This window comes from Protopterus annectens, chromosome 3.part0, assembly GCF_019279795.1.
Source record: "Protopterus annectens isolate FY-2018-M chromosome 3.part0, PAN1.0, whole genome shotgun sequence".
Lineage (NCBI taxonomy): Eukaryota > Metazoa > Chordata > Ceratodontiformes > Protopteridae > Protopterus > Protopterus annectens.
In genome coordinates this window covers 124,468,307-124,486,665 of record NC_056731.1, presented here as the reverse complement: position 1 = coordinate 124,486,665, position 18,359 = coordinate 124,468,307, and the positions used below count along the sequence as shown (strand labels likewise).

Sequence of the window (18,359 nt, the reverse complement as noted above, 5' to 3'; positions counted from 1 at the left end):
TCAACCAAAGCCCCTAAAGCAAAACAGCATGCCCAACACACTAGTCATAGGTGACTCAATAGGGAGGCACACTGATGTCCCACTCAATAGGTTTAATAAGGAAAAAGTACCAGTCAGCTGCATGTCAGGTGCCAGGATCTGCCACATAACACATGCACTCATATCCCTCAACAACAGGTACAAATATGACTCAGTCATTGTACATGTGAGTGTGAATGACCTGAGATGAATCTCCCTGGACTACATGAAAAGAGACATGGATGAGCTCTCTATGTAGCCCCTTCGGGTATGACCCTAGCCCTGAGCAGCATCCTACCATCACCCTAGAATGATACCACAGTACAAGCATAAAATGATTGAGTTCAACAACTGGCTAAGTTTCTGGTGTCATTCTAAGGGGATCCAGTATCTGTCTGCCTGGGATGACATAACTGACAGACCTCAATGCATTGCTAGAGATGGCCTGCATCTGTCAGCCCTAGGCTTCTGGATTCTGGCCAAGGATCTTGCCACCCCTATAGTGCTTTTTTTTAGGCAGTCTTCCAAAAAACAAATTACAAATTAACAGCTACAAACAACTTCAATCTGAGGGTCATGCTGCTCAAAGCTAGAAGTCTAAATCTCAAAATGCCCTCTCTTGAAGCACTCCTTAAAATGTAGAACATTGACATTTGTGCTGTAATTGAGACCTGGTTCAAGGCAGCAGAAAGCAACCCTACACTACCAGGCTATAGCTCTTTCCACGCCTTTCAGCCCCACAACTTGGACCGAAGCTCCAAAGACAGTGATGTTTCCATATTCATAAAGGATGTGCACACCTCCAGACTGGTAGCCCAACATAACGCATCAGAGATACTTCAGGTGCAGCTAACATTGAGTAAGACAGAGATTCAGGTCATAGCCCACTGCAGGTCCCCAACCATGTCCCAAGACTCACACTCCATGTCCCTAAGCACCCTGGAGAATATTAGGGTCCAACTTAACAATCTCATACTAGGTGACTTCAACTATTCCTCCATTAACTGGGAAAATTACTCATGTATCAATAGACTTGCCCAACATTTCCTGGAGTTCATTTATTCCAATGTCCTGGGCCAGCTCGTTCTTACCCCCACTAGAGGTAGCAACATCCTTGACCTGGTCATCACTAACATGGGCAACCGTTGCTATACATCAATAGTCGGCTTCTCCCTGGTTAGATCCAACCACAAACTAATCACCTTGGAAATCCTCATCCCTCCCAACCACCTCCCTGCAAAGGTAACCCCCATGAAAAACTTCTCCAAAGATAACTTTGGACTCCTAAAAACAGAGGTGGCTAACTTTACGGCTCCCATGCAAATGGAGAATAGTTGCATGACCACCGAATCATACACCAATGCACTGCACAAACATGTACATAATTGCATGGATCTCGCCATACCCAATAGAACTAAGACATGCTCCTCCAAAAAAAATGAAGTCAATCTGGTGGTCCCCTGCCATAAACAAACTCTACAACAGAAGGAAAAAACTGATGCAGAATAAGGTGAAGTCTCAATACAGGAAAAGCTCCCTTATCAGCCTGAACAAAAAGTTGAGATCCCTCATCAAATCCGCTAAAGCTAGCTATGATAATATAATTGCAGCAGATAGTAAAGACAATCACAGGGCCTTCTATAGTTATATAAAGAATCTCCACGGCAATACCCAGATTTGTTCTGCACTACTGCACAATGGTACCTTCTGTACTGAGCCAACAGATATTGCCAATATACTGGCCGACAGATTCAGTTCCAACTTTACCCCTCTCTCCTCCAAAGGACCAATCACAATACCAGTAGATTGCCAGACACCCAGTATTACTGCTGCACAGGTTAACACAGCACTGTCCAAGGCCAATAATACAACTTCTATGGGATCTGACAATATCCCAGGCTGTGTTCTACATGAACTACAAAGTGAACTGGCACCTCACTTGTGTGCCCTATTCAATCACAGCCTCACCTCAGGCTTTGTCTGTACGGAATGGTGCATTGCTACAGTCATCCCTCTCCACAAAGGAGGAGTGACTACAGACCCTGGGAACTATCGCCCCATTAGCCTGTCGAGTCTGATATGCAAAGCTATGGAATGCATCATCATGTAGGTAATACACAAGGATATAGGGAATCTCCAAACTCTGGATTCCACACAGTTTGGTTTTGTGAAGGGTAGATCATCCCTGCTCAACTTGGTTGACTTCTTTGAGTCAGTCACCAGAGCTGTGGATGAAGGCAAGGTGGTTCATACAGTCTACCTCAATCTGGCCAAGGCTTTTGATACCATTCCCCACTCAAGAATCATAGAAAAACTCATCAAATTAGGACTCAAATCCTATATAACTAAATGGGTTGCAAACTGGCTCACAAATAGAACCCACAGTGTGAAAGTAGCTGACTCCAAGTCTGACTGCCGACTAGTCATGAGTGGAGTCCAACAGGGATCGATCCTGTGTTCTCTCCTGTTTGGAATCTACTTTTCAGAAGTCCAGGAGAACATGGAGGGACTCTGGCTGACCATGTCTGCTGACGATTGTATGCTGGGAGCCATTATTAACTCCCCAAGTGATGGAGACATCCTACAGAAAGGCCTCACTGAGGCCAATGACTGGTGTCAAAACCAGGGCCTTAAGCTTAATGCCAAAAAATGCATCATCATTCCCTTTGGGAAAAACTCCGTTTCTACTAATTGCCACATTGATGGTAACCCACTGAACACTGAAGGCGTTATAAGAGATCTGGGGACACAGGTTGACAGCAACCTCTCCTTTGACCACCACATTGCCATTGTGGTCAGAAAGTCCTTCTATGTGGCAAATCTCATTACCGAGGGTTTTGCATCCAGGAAGAAAGAGGTCATCATCTCTCTCTACTCTTCCCTCATTAGACCAATCATTTCATATAATGCCCCATTTGGCATGTTCCTCACTAAACACCTGCAACAGCTGGAGAGGCCACAAAAGTACCTCACAAAGAGGATCCTAGGCCTTAAACACATGCCCTACATGGATAGACTCAAAAAACTCCAGCTTTCCCTCTCTCATATCATCTATTTAGAGACCATCTCTGCTTGACTTACAAAGCCATGTCTGACCCAGTCCTGTTAGAAATGTTACACCTAAAGAAATCCTAATCCATCCGCACCACATGCTCCAGGGACCTCACCCTCATTACCACAATCAACAGAACATGCTGCACGGACAGGTTCATAACCCAGAGACTGCCCATGCTCTGGAATAGACTGCCCATACATGTCAAGCAGAGCACCTCACTGGCCCTTTTCAAGAGAAATCTTGATGAGTGGATGGGAAATAAAAAGTTCACCCCAGGGATCACTCCAGTTGCTCTATTGATAGAGGCATTGGGAACTAATGGAGGCATGATGCCAGGGCACGTCTATGGACTAGGCTTGTAAAGGCTCCAGGGCCATTGGCCTAGAACACATCTATGAATCTATGAAGATGGATACACATCTTCCTTTGGTTCTTTCATGCTCAGTTTATGTCCTGAATATATGGAATCATTGTAACCCTGCATGGCCATGGTGCTTTCTGCAGCTTTGAACCATGTCTCAGTGACTGCACAGATGTCAACATCTTCCAAAAAGAGCAGTGCTTCCCAGGAGTGTAGTTTCCTGTTTAGACTCCTAGCATTTAGCAGCAATACCCTGAGTTTATCTAGAGAGGATTTTGTTATGTTGGTAGTTTGGTTATTTTGACACTTCCTAAAAAAGGCACAATAGGGATGTCTAGTCCCTTTGCCAGTATCCAAAAGCCTAGAGGAGACAGGTGCAGACCATCTTTAGTAAGCAGTGTGGCCTGTCAGCCATGTCTTCCCAGACTGACAGATATTGTATCCCATTCGACTGACACCAGAAGCTAAGCCGAATGTTGAAGTCAATCATTTTTTGTTTGTATTGGGGCATCATCCCTGGAGAAGGTAGAACACTACTTAAAGGCTAGACTTATTCCTGTCTGTGATACATAATCTGAGAGCTCAGTCATGTCTCTCTTTATATAGTCCAGAGAGGTACATCCAAAGTCGTTTACCCCCACATGGACTATGATGGAGTCATACTGGTACTTGTGGATGAGTGACTTGAGTGCTTGAGTGACTTGATGGATCCTGGCACCTGACAGGCAGCTAATTGTAACCCACTCCTTATCCAGCCTGGTGACGTGAACATCAGTGTGTCTCACAATGGAGTCACCTATCACCAATACATTAGGTTTTGTGGTGTTACGCCTTATGGGCTTATTTGTTGATACACAGGTTTGTGTGTGTGTGTGTGTGTGTGTGTGTGTGTGTGTGTGTGTGTGTGTGTGTGTGTGTGTGTGTGTGTGTGTGTGTATTATCATGTGTATTTTTTGTTTTTTGCACTGTTGTGTGTGTAAGTGGTTTGTGAAGACACCATTTGGAAGGCCTCTGGTCTTTTGGTAAGCTACTAGTCAGTATCCCTGCACATGTGGGTTTATGTTGTATCCTTATTTAGTGTGGGAAGTAATATATGTGTCCTGACAACCTGTTTGGCATTTAATTTGTCAGTGTGAGAGATTCTTGTCTCCAGTTTAAGAGTGTAACTACATCTCTCACAGAAGTATTTGCTTGTTTCAGAAGTAAGTGGCTGTCAGTATGGAAGCAGGATGATTTGACCCTGGATGATTTAACCCCGGACTATTCCGCCCCAGACGATTCGACCCCAATGCAATTGTATACACTTTCATGCTTAAATTTATATTTATTGTCTATGGTAGTAGCTAGTGGACAGTTTGACCCTGGACAATTTGATCCCGAACTTTTGACCCCAATTATATAAAAAAAGTTTTTAAAGTTTTATACATTATATACAATATTTCAATCATGATTTTTTTCCACTGGAATTTAATATATTATTTAACTTTTTTATATATAAATCTTAATGTATTTAACATTTTATTTAATTTGTAAATATATTTAATTTAATTAATACTTTTTTTAACAACTTTAAAATCAATATTAATTGATATTGCAAACATTATTATATTAAATTAACATTAATAATGTTATTATATGTATTTAAAATGCAAATGTTTTAAACAGTTATATATCCTCATGACTTTTTTTTTTTTTTTGTGAGGTAATATTTGACATTTTCTCAGTAACTGTGTGGATGCATGAGCTGTATATAACATTTTTTTTCTTTATGTCAAAATGCCTGTGGTTTATTTTTTCCTTGCCTTGCCATTTCAATGGAGTCAAACTGTCTAGGGTCAAACCATCCGGGTTGAACTGTCCGTGGTCAAAATGTCCTGTACCCCAACTGATTTGGTCCTATTGCAGCAGAAAGGCTTGGAAGGGTTTCACTGACAGTTGCTTAGGGAAAAACTAGTCTTCAAGGCTGTTGTATCTATACAGCACACTGCTAACTGCACATTCATGAAGTGCAGCTTAGCAAAAATGCTCATTCCCTAATCGTAAGACCCCTACCCTGTTGCATCTACATAGCTGCTTTCCTGAACTCATAATTATGGTTATAACATATATGAACCTTGTATTGGTGCACTGACATTACTGGGATTACACATAAGTTTTGCCATGAGAACAGTATATTTTTGGGGTATGGATTTGAATCCCTAGCTGCTTTCATCATCTCAGTGCACGTAGATTTAATATGATAATATGATTTAATATGATGAACCCTATTTCCACCTACACAGAGGGTGGCATGCAGAAGCATAAGTCTAACATTGCACGACAGTACTAATTCCTTAAATCTATGCCAGTATGGTACTGCCACATAAAAGTTATGCACAGTTAATGATAATGGCTGTAACTATTGCTATAATGTAAACAATTTTCAAAACGGCAGCTGTACTTACCCTGACATTCTCTTATCACTTTATTCTGCCCCTCCAGAGATAAGAAAGGGAAGAATAAAAAATTGTATGTTGGCATGTATTGTCAGGATATTTGATTAGTGACAGGATTCTATACGTTTAGTATGGAGTTAGTAATTTCAGCCTCCCATTGACCAAGAAGGTCAGACTTGCAGCAACTCGAGTCAGCACAGTGGTGACAGCACTGTTACCATGAGCATAGGACACCAGTAGCATGGGTGATAGCCTTGGCCAAACTATTCCAGACATTAGCCTTTCACTGTGACCCAGTAAAGCACTCCTGTAGGAACCTGCAGCTGTAATGCTTATGGAGAATATCCAGAAAAGTCTTGGACTCCTCTTCCAACTACCTCTATTCCTCTAAAAGGAGTTCTACTTTATCTTCTCCAGGCAACCCTGTCTCACCTTCAAAGATCTTAGGAAATATGGCAAACACTTGGACCTGCTTATGGAGGATATCCAGAAAAATATTGAACTCCTCTTCCTACCACTTCTATTCCTCTAAAAGGAGCACTGCCCTTATCTTCTCTGGGCAAACTTGTCTCACCTTCAAAGAACTAAGGAAATATGGCAAACACTTAGACCCCAAACTAGTTGTCATGTGTAACATTCTCCTCACAATGATGGTCACTGGTATAATTTGTGTGATAGATTATAAAATATGTACTGTTTCAGTATGGTTCTAATGACACTCTGAGTTGTGAAGCTCATCAGTCCTCCATCCATCTTTTTGCTGCTGTGAAGATATGCTAAACAGGGACTCCATTTTCATTAACTTAGCATGATCATGAACAGAAGCTTATCTGCATACATATAAGATATGTGGTATGTTTTACTCCTCTTTTGTACAATGTTAGCATTTTTATTGCAAGGCCTAGAAGTGCTGTCACTTTTTCAGTATATCTACACATATTGGCCAAAGTTGTCTGAAGGGGTACTTTGCCAAGTGCACTGGGTGGGCCCCCTTGCGGATGGCAAGTGTATGGGCTGTAATAGCATGCTAGCATCATTCTGTAGGTCTTACAAATGAAGTTGTTTATACACCAGTGTAAGCTGCATATCTTAAATGTAGGTGAATGCAATATAATTGCAACAACAGTTCCAGATAATGATCATCTGCTTGTGAAGTTGCTTGCTTGTTAATTTGCAGTCATTTGCTGGTATTTTTTGGAGGTGGGATAGGATTGTACTCAGGAAACATTAATGCCTGTCAATCAGGTAAAGATTGTTTGCAGATACATGTGTGCTGACGCCAGGCTCTGCAAAAGCATACCAGATGGTCTTTTAATATAGTAATAATGTTAAGATTTTTAAGCTCCATGTAGGACCACAGCTGTTAATTCTAGCGTTTCCATTCCAACAGAGATATTGTTAAGAAAGGGGAGCAGTAGGCCATATTAACCTGCAAGCTCTAGTTTGCAGGGGATGTGAAAGAAGTGGCACTAGAGGCTCTCAGTCTCCAAGGTTAACCTCCTTGCAGTACATTCTGCTGACCATCCCTGCTGTGACTGTGTCTTTTGGGAAATGTTGATGAATGTTAATTCTCTGGGTGGTCTAAATCATAATTATGATATGGTCTAATGAAGAGTGACCAATATGTTGTAAGGGTAGTCTTGGCTGTGCATGCTAATCTACTGGAGTGCATCTGTGCATCCACCCACAGGGCAGAGACTGTGGTACAAAAACAGAGGGAACAGGGAGTGGGCCATCTACTGAACCACCTCTTATGGAGACAGAGAAGTTCCTGGCCTCACATAAGGGCAGAACCACCTCCACAGAGGTCTATAGTGTGGTGCTGGATGTCAGGCAGAGCAAGATAGGTTCCAGAGAATTTCAGCTAATGATGCCCTGGGTATGTATTCCTACTGTCACTATCTGCTCTAATTTTTAGATGTTAATCACTTTACAGTTTATAATACCTGTCTCGCTACAAGCATATAAGTAGAGCTGGCATCCAGGTGCACCATCCATGTCCACAATATATGGGCTTATTTATAACTCAGTGTCTGTTTTATACTTGCAACAATATCACTTGTATGTGTAGTTATGGTCCTTAGTCACACTTAAACTGGTTATGTAATGTTTTCTTTTGATGCATTCACCAATGACTCATTCTCTCATACCAGCTTTGAGAAACTTACCCGGTACCCCTTTTCCTGTTGTTAGAGGGTCTTTAGCCTGTCATAATGATAATGATGGCAAGAACGAGCTGGCACAGTCAGGGGATGCAGAGTCTATGTTGCACACAGGGCATGTAACCCCCCCCATTCCCTCCTTCAGGGTATGCAGAGTCTGTGTCAGACACAGGGAGTGTAACCCCCCATTCCCTCCTCGAGTATGGACACAGTCTGTATACCTGCACATTCCTAGGACACTGCCATGTGACAGTAGATAGGTTTATGGGGACATTATGAATCAGAGATATGTGATGGCTCCAAACAGAGACATGTTTGAATCTGTTTAGAGCTGTTTGTCAGCTGGAGGATCCACATGGGGTTGATACCAGTGGTCATAGGAGGTACGCTTATTACCCTCCTCATGAGGCTGAAGTGTCAGTAGCTACCAACCAATGTATGTGCAGGGCCATTGTGGATGTTTAGGTGAGTCTCACCACAACCTCAGCAGAAGTTGTAAGGATAGTCTTGGTTGTGCATGCTGACCCATATGTGTGACTCATTGAATAAAATGAATCACACATGGGAACATACAGTGTCTACTCTGAGTTATCTGTCAGTGCTGAAGGACTGCCCTTGTGGCCAGTTATCTAGTACATCATTGGATATGTGTCAACCTGGCAGTGGATGAGTGATATCCCATTCCAGCAATACTAGCATGTTCAATACATCAGTTGTGGATGGGTCTGCACCCAGGAGAGACAGTCCCTGTGGTCAGGGTCATGTTCGTACTTTCTACAGCAGATGCCAGTCATGGTCAGGTAGCACACTGATATACAACCAAAGTTATGGGACAGTCAGTGCAACCACCTGGCAGAGCCAGCTTCTGTGGGTGCATGCACTGAAAGCTGAACCCTCTGTCATGTATGCGTTGGACCTAACAAGTAGGCCAAGGTACAGTCCTGCATCATATACAGATAATGTGTCCTAGCAGATACACACATGCACACAGACACATAGACACACAGACACACTAATACTCACACACACCACAACCTCAGCCCCCATCATATCCCACACATAGTCACTCAGCCTGGCCTTTTGTCACATTAACCACCCCAAGCAAATTCTCACACTACGCATACCTGCGTTTTTTTCTTTTGGTACACCTTCGTACTCACTCTCTTCCCTGAGAAAGGCATGCACTGCTGTACTTTCTTGCCCACCTGTGCTCTGCCATATGTAAATTGTGACCTGGGTGGATTATGTCAGAAACACAGTGCAGATAAAATTTTCATGGGTCAGCATAGTCTGGTGTTTTGCACAAGTCACTTTTACTGCTTAATTACTATAGTTAGGTTGTAAAACTATGTGCAATCTGCTGCCTTTTTCCTAGTGCCATGGTGTACTGTCCCCATCATCATCTAGCATGGTCATCTCCCTGATGCTTGCTCCTTCTCTGATGCCTCATCTGTTTCACTTCTCACTGCCTGGGGTGCTGTGAATTGTCATCCCTGCAAGAGGCCACTCTGCTGTAACTACTTAACTATTATATTGTGTGATGTAACACACACATATTGAGTATTTTTGCATGTGTGGTGGGGTCATACTGCAAGGCACCACTGACTGTATCTAGTCAGCAAAAATGTGACTTCAGCAGCTGAAACACATGGTCTATGATGTTTCTAGTTTATAGTAGTCATAGTTGTAACCATGTTCAGTTTGGTTATGAGGATTTCTAACTTGTGTCATGAGTCATGGTTACAGCGCATATCCAGTATCCTCCACAAGATGGCCCTGTGTGAAGTCCCCCCCCTCACAAAATGTTGACAGAGATCACATGTATGCCATATGTGGGAGTCATGGAATCTGCCTGAATGGCCTATACACACATTGTATATCTTACCATATGCATTACAAACCACTTGACAGTTAATGGAGAAATACTCTTTGCAGTTCATGACTCTACTTCCCAGTTCAACAGGTGTGGCCATTATTTTAATGTGGGTACAGACCGTAACTCCCAGTACTTTGGAGAAGTCCTGCATGGTGTTTGCTTTCTCCTCTGGGGTATGTGAGAACCGCATATCCTTCCTCCAATGCTGAAGCATAGCATTCAAGAACTGGTGGAATATTCTTATGGCAGATGTCTGAGATATCCCCACTGTATCCCAGTGGGTTGCTGGAAGGTCCCTGTAGCTAATATATGTAAAGCCACACATACCTTTCTATCTACTGGGGCAGGTACTCTGCGAATCCGATAGGGCTGTAGATGAGGTCAACACATGTCCATTATTTGTGTTTGGTGCACCTATCCAATAGATATTGGCCCACTATTCCCTTGCCATGGATGGCATGAAATGTTAAGTACAGGTGGATGACTTGGCACCTCTGGGGGCAATATCACACACCATCAGCTACAGTGCCTGCTATAATAGCCTTTTGCACATGCACATTTAAAATGGCTGCAGCAACTCCTAGCATTGTATGCAAACTTATACTGTCTGAAAAAGAAAATCTGGTTGCGAGTAGATCTAAAGCAGGCACAGCATGGCAGAGCAGTATTTATACATTTCTTAATTACTCGGCTATGTTGTTTGGCCTCATTATTATAAGTGGCACTCCATCATATTGTCAGTAGCATATAACATGGCCGACCATGTTATTTCAGACGGCCACTTTGTGTTGCTTGTTTTTTCTAACACGCACACGCACCTTATATATGGCCACTAACCACAATGTGTAAAGTTTATGAGTCTCAGTATCTAGTCTGGATGGTTCTGAAAATTAATTTATTTCTACTCATCTATTTTCCATTTGTTAACTGGGTCAGTACTAATAAGCTAGTTGCCCTTTTATAAGAGGAAGCCTGAGGAGATAATTTCCATATGTAAGACAGAGCTACAGTTAAGCTGAATTCAGTATAATACAATATGTGTATTCATACACATTGTAGAATAGTAGACAAAAGGGATTAAGAAGACATACCTATTTGCATATACAATATAGTAACAATATTCATTAAATGCATATCTGGAGAAACCTGTTATATAGTATATTAACACATGAACTGTATAGAGCAATGTAAACTGAATCACAAGATGACAGCATGTAGCCATGTTCACTACAGTTGAAAAAGGTTTATGATATGGAAGGAGGATAGTGTAGAAAAGGTAGACATATGACTAGAAATGGCAGGAGACTATAACAGGTAAGAAGGTGAAAGATGGAGACAGCAGAGAGACAGAAGATAGCCAGAGTACGTACAGGGTAATATTAAAGGAAAATAAAGAATATGAAAATAACATATGTTAATCCTATCTACTGATGTGTATAAGATATAAAAGAGAGATTCCTGATAATGGAGATAAGAAAAATAAGGATATCATTGATGTGGATGTAGAATTGAGGGTAGAAAGAGAGGTAATCTTAGTAATGAAATGTTATAAGACAGAATATTAAGATACCTACCAGTGTAATCAAGAGACATAAAGTTACTGGAGACCAAAGAAACTAATTCATAATATGGAGTATTTAGAAGTAGTCTTTGTGACTGCATGTGATTACAGAATGTGTCAGTGTTGTTTTCAACTCATACATGTGTAAGAACAGTTCCATTTTGTTGTGAGGTTTATAGATATAGATATAGATATTTTTTGGTTGATGAAGACATTTTTAATACCTGGCTCTGTTTATATTTTTGTTGAAACATAATTCTACAGCTTAGTTGCAGTAGTAGAATATAGGAGCCTATATTATCTTGTCGAAAAACATATTCAAGTGAGCAAGTCTTTATCGACAAGTGAACAGCTAACTCTGTAAATGCCGAACGGCCATATCAGCAACCTTTTCCCCAATGGAAAAAAGTGCTTGGCCTAATAAAAAAAAAAAAAACATTCAAACCCTACATAGTGAGGGCTGTGCCCTTACACCCCCCGCTAACTAAATATACCAACTCCGAGATTACACTACAGTGGGGAAAAGGGCAAATCCCTGATGACGGCCAAGCACTTTTTTCCCTTGGGAAAAAAGTCACTGATGTGGCAGTTCAGCGATTACAGAGTTCACTGCATACTTATCGAAAAGATAATATAGACCCGAATATAGTATATCATCACAATGATTATTTGATGCAAGTACAAGTAACTGGTTCTGGTAAAAAGACTGAGTGTCTTGGAGGTTTGTATTTTTGAAAAGGGTTGAGAAAAGTAGGGCATTTGTCTGGTTTATAATGGATGCTGTGTATAGTGGATAGTGTATAGTGGGTGTTATAATTTGTTTAAGATATAGATTGCCATCCACAGATTTCTGGACATATCTTTGGCTGCATAGTACAGTTCTGTATTTTGGGGGATTAGCATACACCCTTATGGGTCATAAGAGCAAAGAGAGCCAAACACTGATATACCTAGGTAAGTATTCAGAATGGTTTATAGTTCTAATGTGGGGGATATTTATGATGCCTTGGTAGTAGGCAATATTGTTCAGTACTACCTTCTCAGAAAATGTGCTGCAAATGAAGTGTAAGCAGATAATGCCATCTCTTATCAAGGAGCACATGAAGATATGGACTGCTTATAAATTAGGAACGGTATTGCTTATAACCAATTGGAAGATTTTAGCTTTTGTTTTTTTCAGTAATGCAGTGATTAAATCCTATATATTCATCACATAAAAAGCACGTCTGTCATGCAGTACAAAAAAAAAAATCATCATACTTCAGTCTCGAGCTGACAATAATCTTAGTTATGCAATGTAAAGAGACCTTGCTTCAGGGGTTATACAAAGCCACAATGAAGCCAAACAAGTATGGAATAACATCTTCAGTTTCCATTTGGGAGCAAAGTGGGCAGCTGATGTCATCTATGTCATTTATTTTGGATGATGCTATTTTTATATTAAAACCAGTTGTAGCCAGATATGCACTTGCTTTGTAACTCAGTGATAACATTTGTATGTAAAATATAACAATTATTTTCCTTCAGTAATACTGACTTTTTAGCTAACATTTCATTTTCTTTTCTTTTGTGAATGTATACGTGTAGTTGAATTGTCCATTGATCACTTGGTAATCTGTTTTGATGCCAGTTTTACATCCTGTTCTTTGTATTTTTCTGGTTGAAATGTTGACGTTTTCGTGTTAATTGCAAAATATCAGCAATCATCTGCTGAAAAATAATTGAATAATTACATATTTTAACTGGTAGAGCTAGCATCTTTTTTCCACTGAACTATTGCACGAGTCTGAGCAACCAACTTAACCAGATGAATGTTCTTAAAGGTGGTTCTATAAACAGACACTTGCAGTTCATTATCTTAACTAGAAAACAGATTTTATATTTTTTTTGTATTTTGATATCGTGTATACCTGTTTGTGACAGCGTACTACTTTGGTTTTGCCAAGCAGCTTGAAGTGGTTCAATTGCCAAATGGTTGCTGTTGCTGGATTTTTTAAAATATTTTGAAGACTGTTTGTTCACCGTATTACACAGGAAGGCAGCTTTGTGTTCATTCGGTGAGTTTCGGACTGCGGTTTTTGGCTTTCTTTTGCCGCTATCATTGTAACTATATATGTATATATATATATATATATATATATATATATATATATATATATATTTGAAAAAGAAACATAGAAGGACAAGTTAATAAGGAAATATTTTGTTCTGAAATATTTACTATAAATCAAACTTCACTGATGTCTTTCCTTACGGTAAGTCTGGCGCTATGAATATAGAATGTTGTGCTTTTCATTTTTTTTTTTGTCTTAACAAGTTGCTCGTAAACTTTCTTATGTACAGGTCATTGGGAATGGTTTGACAAATCCACTGTGAGTATCTTAAACTGGGATGAAGACAACCTTTATATATATAGCTTTACGGGATGCGTTCAAATGAGTTCAAAATTTGGGACTTGGAGAAATGACAATTGTCAAGATTACAATGGCTATATCTGCAAGATGAGCAAAGGTAAGTAATGCACTTCTAGTTCTATGGACTTAAATAAGCAACTCTTTCACAAGTTTGTTTCTATTTTCTGATTATTTTTTTTTGCCAGTAATTATCCTTTTTTTCTGATTTATGTGTTTTCCTTAGCAGGGATGGTTTTTCATAGCTTATATTCTCGATAAATGTGCATTGGTAGAAAATTTAAAGCAGCCAGTTGAATAATGAATCCAGAGTCTAATTATTTTCCCTTCCTTAGATATGAGATGGAGTTTGCATTCTGTCCTGATGTTTAAGAATATATGTATATTTACATTTATTTATTTATATTTGTTGACAGATATGATCTGTCTGAGCCATACAAGACCCATTTTCAGTAAAGGCCTGGAATGCATTTTTTTAATGTTAGTAGCTTTTCAAATCAGTCTGTAATACTGAATACAGTTAAAGCAGAAATCTGAGCATTTCAGTGATCCTCATTTAATTCCTTTTTTCTTATATTTACAAATACACTGCATTACAATTTAACTTGTATCTAAATGTGTTTTACATGGTATACAGCTCTGAACAGCTCAGCTGAATAACCAATGGTATGGCCGCTTTGTACCCTCACAGATCTGTTATTTTATACAGAGGCTCTTCTTTCCTACAGAAGTATCTTGCACGACTGATATGAGTCATATAGGTCAGGTGTTTCATACTTAAAGAACAGAACTTAACAAAGCAGTGTATAGACCAAATGTTGTGCTTGCTGTCTGCAACTCCTCTATTATTTTGTTGTGGCCCAGCAAATATGCAAAACTTCTTCTTCTTTATCTTTTTCCTTTCTTTCTTTCTTTCTTTCTTTCTGAAATAGCAGGGCCTACAGCTCATGTAAATAAGAGCATTGCATAGACTAGAGGAGTAGGATTCATTTCAGAATGAGTTTATCCTGGAGCCAGCTGCTAAATCAGATTTCTTTTCTGTTTCTGCTAACAGTGCCATTACAGTAAGTTTAATGGCCTTACAGACATAATACAGAATGGCAAAAATAAAGTCCACAGGCACTGTTATGTAGTCAGCAACTAACAGAAAATACTTAGTGAAAACCTGGTGCTCCATTTGTAGTATACATAAGGATGAGTTTATGTGCAGTACCGATGATTTCTGAAGCTCCGCACACAATGGGCCTTTATTTTATATGAATGTGTGAATTTCTCAATTTAGTTGTTTACTTTTTTCATGTTGGGCTTTCACGTTTGCTCCTGTCAAAAGCATTTTACTAGTTAAAATGGAACCTTACTAACTAAAAGTCTAAAGTAGAAAAAATATGAAGCATAGACTCAAATTTAGAAAAACAACAATACCAATGAATACAAACCCAAGGCTCGGTAATGGTGAAAACACCAAATTACAGAGAGTAAAATATTTGCATTAGTTTTGCCAAAATCCACTATTTTTCAAAAATATACTGAAACATAACATTATAAACAGTCATATCACTTAGTAGGGAGGTTGCAGGGGGTATAACCCTACTTGGTGGGTATAAGCGTCAACATTTTTTATATTCTTGACACATTGTAATTGCTGTGGCTATAACTGTTTTGGTTCAGTGCATCATTATAAGTTCTGTCCTTTACCAATTCTTCTGTTCTCTAACATGATTATATAGCCATTACACAGATGTCTACCATGGCAGAAAGGTTCTTGGTTAGCTTTTCCATAACTTGTAGACTGGGTCACCTTCTTATGTAGCTTTTACAAGTGCTGAATAAGTATATGGAGAATTAGTTGTGTATATATTTATTTGGGTTCCCTATGTTACACCGACAGCTCAGAAGATCGACACTCAAAACACAGATGCCAGAAGAATGAAACCTCAAAAAACACGAAAGTTCAGATGCCCGACAAACCACAATCCCAACACTGAACAAAACAAAAAGTTCACTGTTACACACAACACACACACAACACAAGCACACTGACAACCTAAAAACCTACACTCCGCCTTACACAAAACTATCTATGCACTAACCTTAACCCAAACCCTAACCCTAAAGTCCGTAACTATTGCACATTCACCTTACCCGCTCCCTAACCCTAAGGTCCGTAACTATCGCATGCTCAACTTACCCACTCCCTAACCCTAAGGTCCGTAACTACTGCACACTCACCTTACCCGCTCCCTAACCCTAAGGTCCCTAACTATCGCACACTCACCTTACCCGCTCCTTAACCCTAAGGTCCCTAACTATCGCACACTCACCTTACCTGCACTCTAACCCTAAGTCCCTCACTATCACACACTTACCTTACCCACACCCTAACCCTAAGTCCCTCACTATCTCCCACTTACTGGGTCACGCTCACAAGTTACCCCTGTCGGTGTTTTCGCTGTCAGGATTATGACTTGTCGTAATCTGCTTCGTCATTCTTCTGGCATCGGTGTTTTGAGTGTCGATCTTCCGAGTTGTCGCAGCTGATGGCTATTCATTAACATGAGAGAACAGGAGAATATCTCTGCCAATGAATATGACACAGTTGGCCCTTTTTATAATAGTGTAGTAGGTTTGTTCAGCATTTTAAGTCAGTCAGTCAGCTGTTTAGCAAATTTGAGTTGCCAACAGAATACATGTACAGTAGATACATTATGTAATGTGGGACTGCCATATGAAGCAGCCGGTGTGAGAGAAAAGTGGATTTGCGGAGAATTACTTCAGTTTAGCAATGTTCTTTAATAGGTATGACACATGATGCTAGATCAGAACTTTTAGTGAAAACTTGCAGAGCTAAAGATTAGGACTGTGTGCTCTACCTGTGACATAAGGTGTCATTTTTGTTGCTAGAGATCTGGGCAAAAGTTAAAATTTTCTTCACTTGAAAATTTGATAAAGATGTTTATTAAAAAAAAATTGTATGACTGATGACACTGGTCTACCATAATTGCATCTTTTTATTCAGGTCTATTATGCAAGATGCTGTCTGGAATAAATTTAGTATCTCACTGATCTAGGCCACATGCTATCCATGTAGTCATCTTACCTTCTGTGGATAATTAATCAGGTAATCTCACTAGTCATATAGTCCTATTTTCACAACTAAGTGAGGTATAGCAGTCTGGTTAAGTGACTTACTGAGTATCACATAGTTTCCAAATGGACTCCACAAAAAATTCAAAAACTGATAAAACTGAAACAACGAAGACAAACCACACTGGCAACTGTAATTATAAATTAGCGCTTTCGTTTACTGGCAAATTGTAAACTTCTTCAGATAAAAAAAAACATCTTAATACACTCCTTATATAACACAAAATGCTCTGATGTCATCAAGATACATAATTGATTAATTAGTCAATTATCCAAGTTAAATTTAAAAAAACATTTTAAAGAGCCTACTCACATAAATCTCCAGTTTAAATGTTAAATACTAATGCACCAAATATTGTTATAAAAGCATGTTATAATGTAAAAAAAAAAAAAAAAAAAAATATATATATATATATATATATATATATATATATATATATATATGTATTTTAGTGTAAAAAACACTATCTATACAATGCTTTCAATTTTAGCAAACTTTTTATAGAGATCATTTCATTTAGACCTGGTGATGAATTTGCATCAAGTTTAAGTTGCCATAAAATTTCTTTTTCTTCCAATTTCAGACCAACTGGACCCCCCCATCCAGTGTCATGGACGCAATCAATAATGACAAACTGAAAGTTATGACCAGGATTGTGCATAACATGCCTAGCCAAAGCATTACAACAATTCTGTTTGTGAATGGCATAAATATGTTCGTGCACTCGGTTTTTAAAACATCTATCAGTTTTGCCCACATAAAATGATGTACAAAGGGCACATAATCCTAAATAAATAACCCCTTTAGAGTTGCAGTTGTATTTATTATTAGTGTAAATCTTATGTTTCCGTATCATAATAGAACTAACAGTTTTGATATATTTGCTCCAGGAGCAACATTCACATTTATACATTCCACAATGTGGTTTATGAATGTATGTGCTACCTTGTTCCAAAATTTCTTTCAGATTCAAACCACGTCTGTAAGTGAATTTTGGTTCCGGTGCAATAATTTTATTAATATCTCCATCATTAAGCAAGAAAGACCAGTTTTTCCTAAAAATGTGTTTCAGACTTCCTACATCCTGGGAAAAGGTAGTAATAAAGTTAGAAAGTGGACTTTCAAACTCAGTTTTTTCTTTCTCTGATGGTGTACCTAAAGTGGCTAAACCAAGTCCTACCTGATGGTCCATGTTGGGTTCTATACTAAGATTTGATTTATTAACAGATAAAAGGGGGCAAAGTCGCCATTAGATCTTTTAGTGGTGACTTCTTGTATCAACCCATTCAATAAATTCTCTGGGTATTTCCATTTACTAAACATTTCCCTCAAGTT

At 39.3% G+C, this 18,359-nt stretch overlaps 1 protein-coding gene across 1 annotated transcript in view; it reads left to right on the top strand.

The window, feature by feature from the left end:
• Positions 1-14,140, top strand: part of LOC122796782 (macrophage mannose receptor 1-like) — a 2,734,532-nt gene extending 2,720,392 nt beyond the window's left edge. The window contains 2 exon segments of the mRNA XM_044065509.1: positions 13,812-13,979; positions 14,109-14,140. Of these exon segments, the coding sequence (XP_043921444.1) occupies positions 13,812-13,979; positions 14,109-14,140 (200 nt within the window).
• The last annotated feature ends 4,219 nt before the right edge of the window (positions 14,141-18,359 follow it).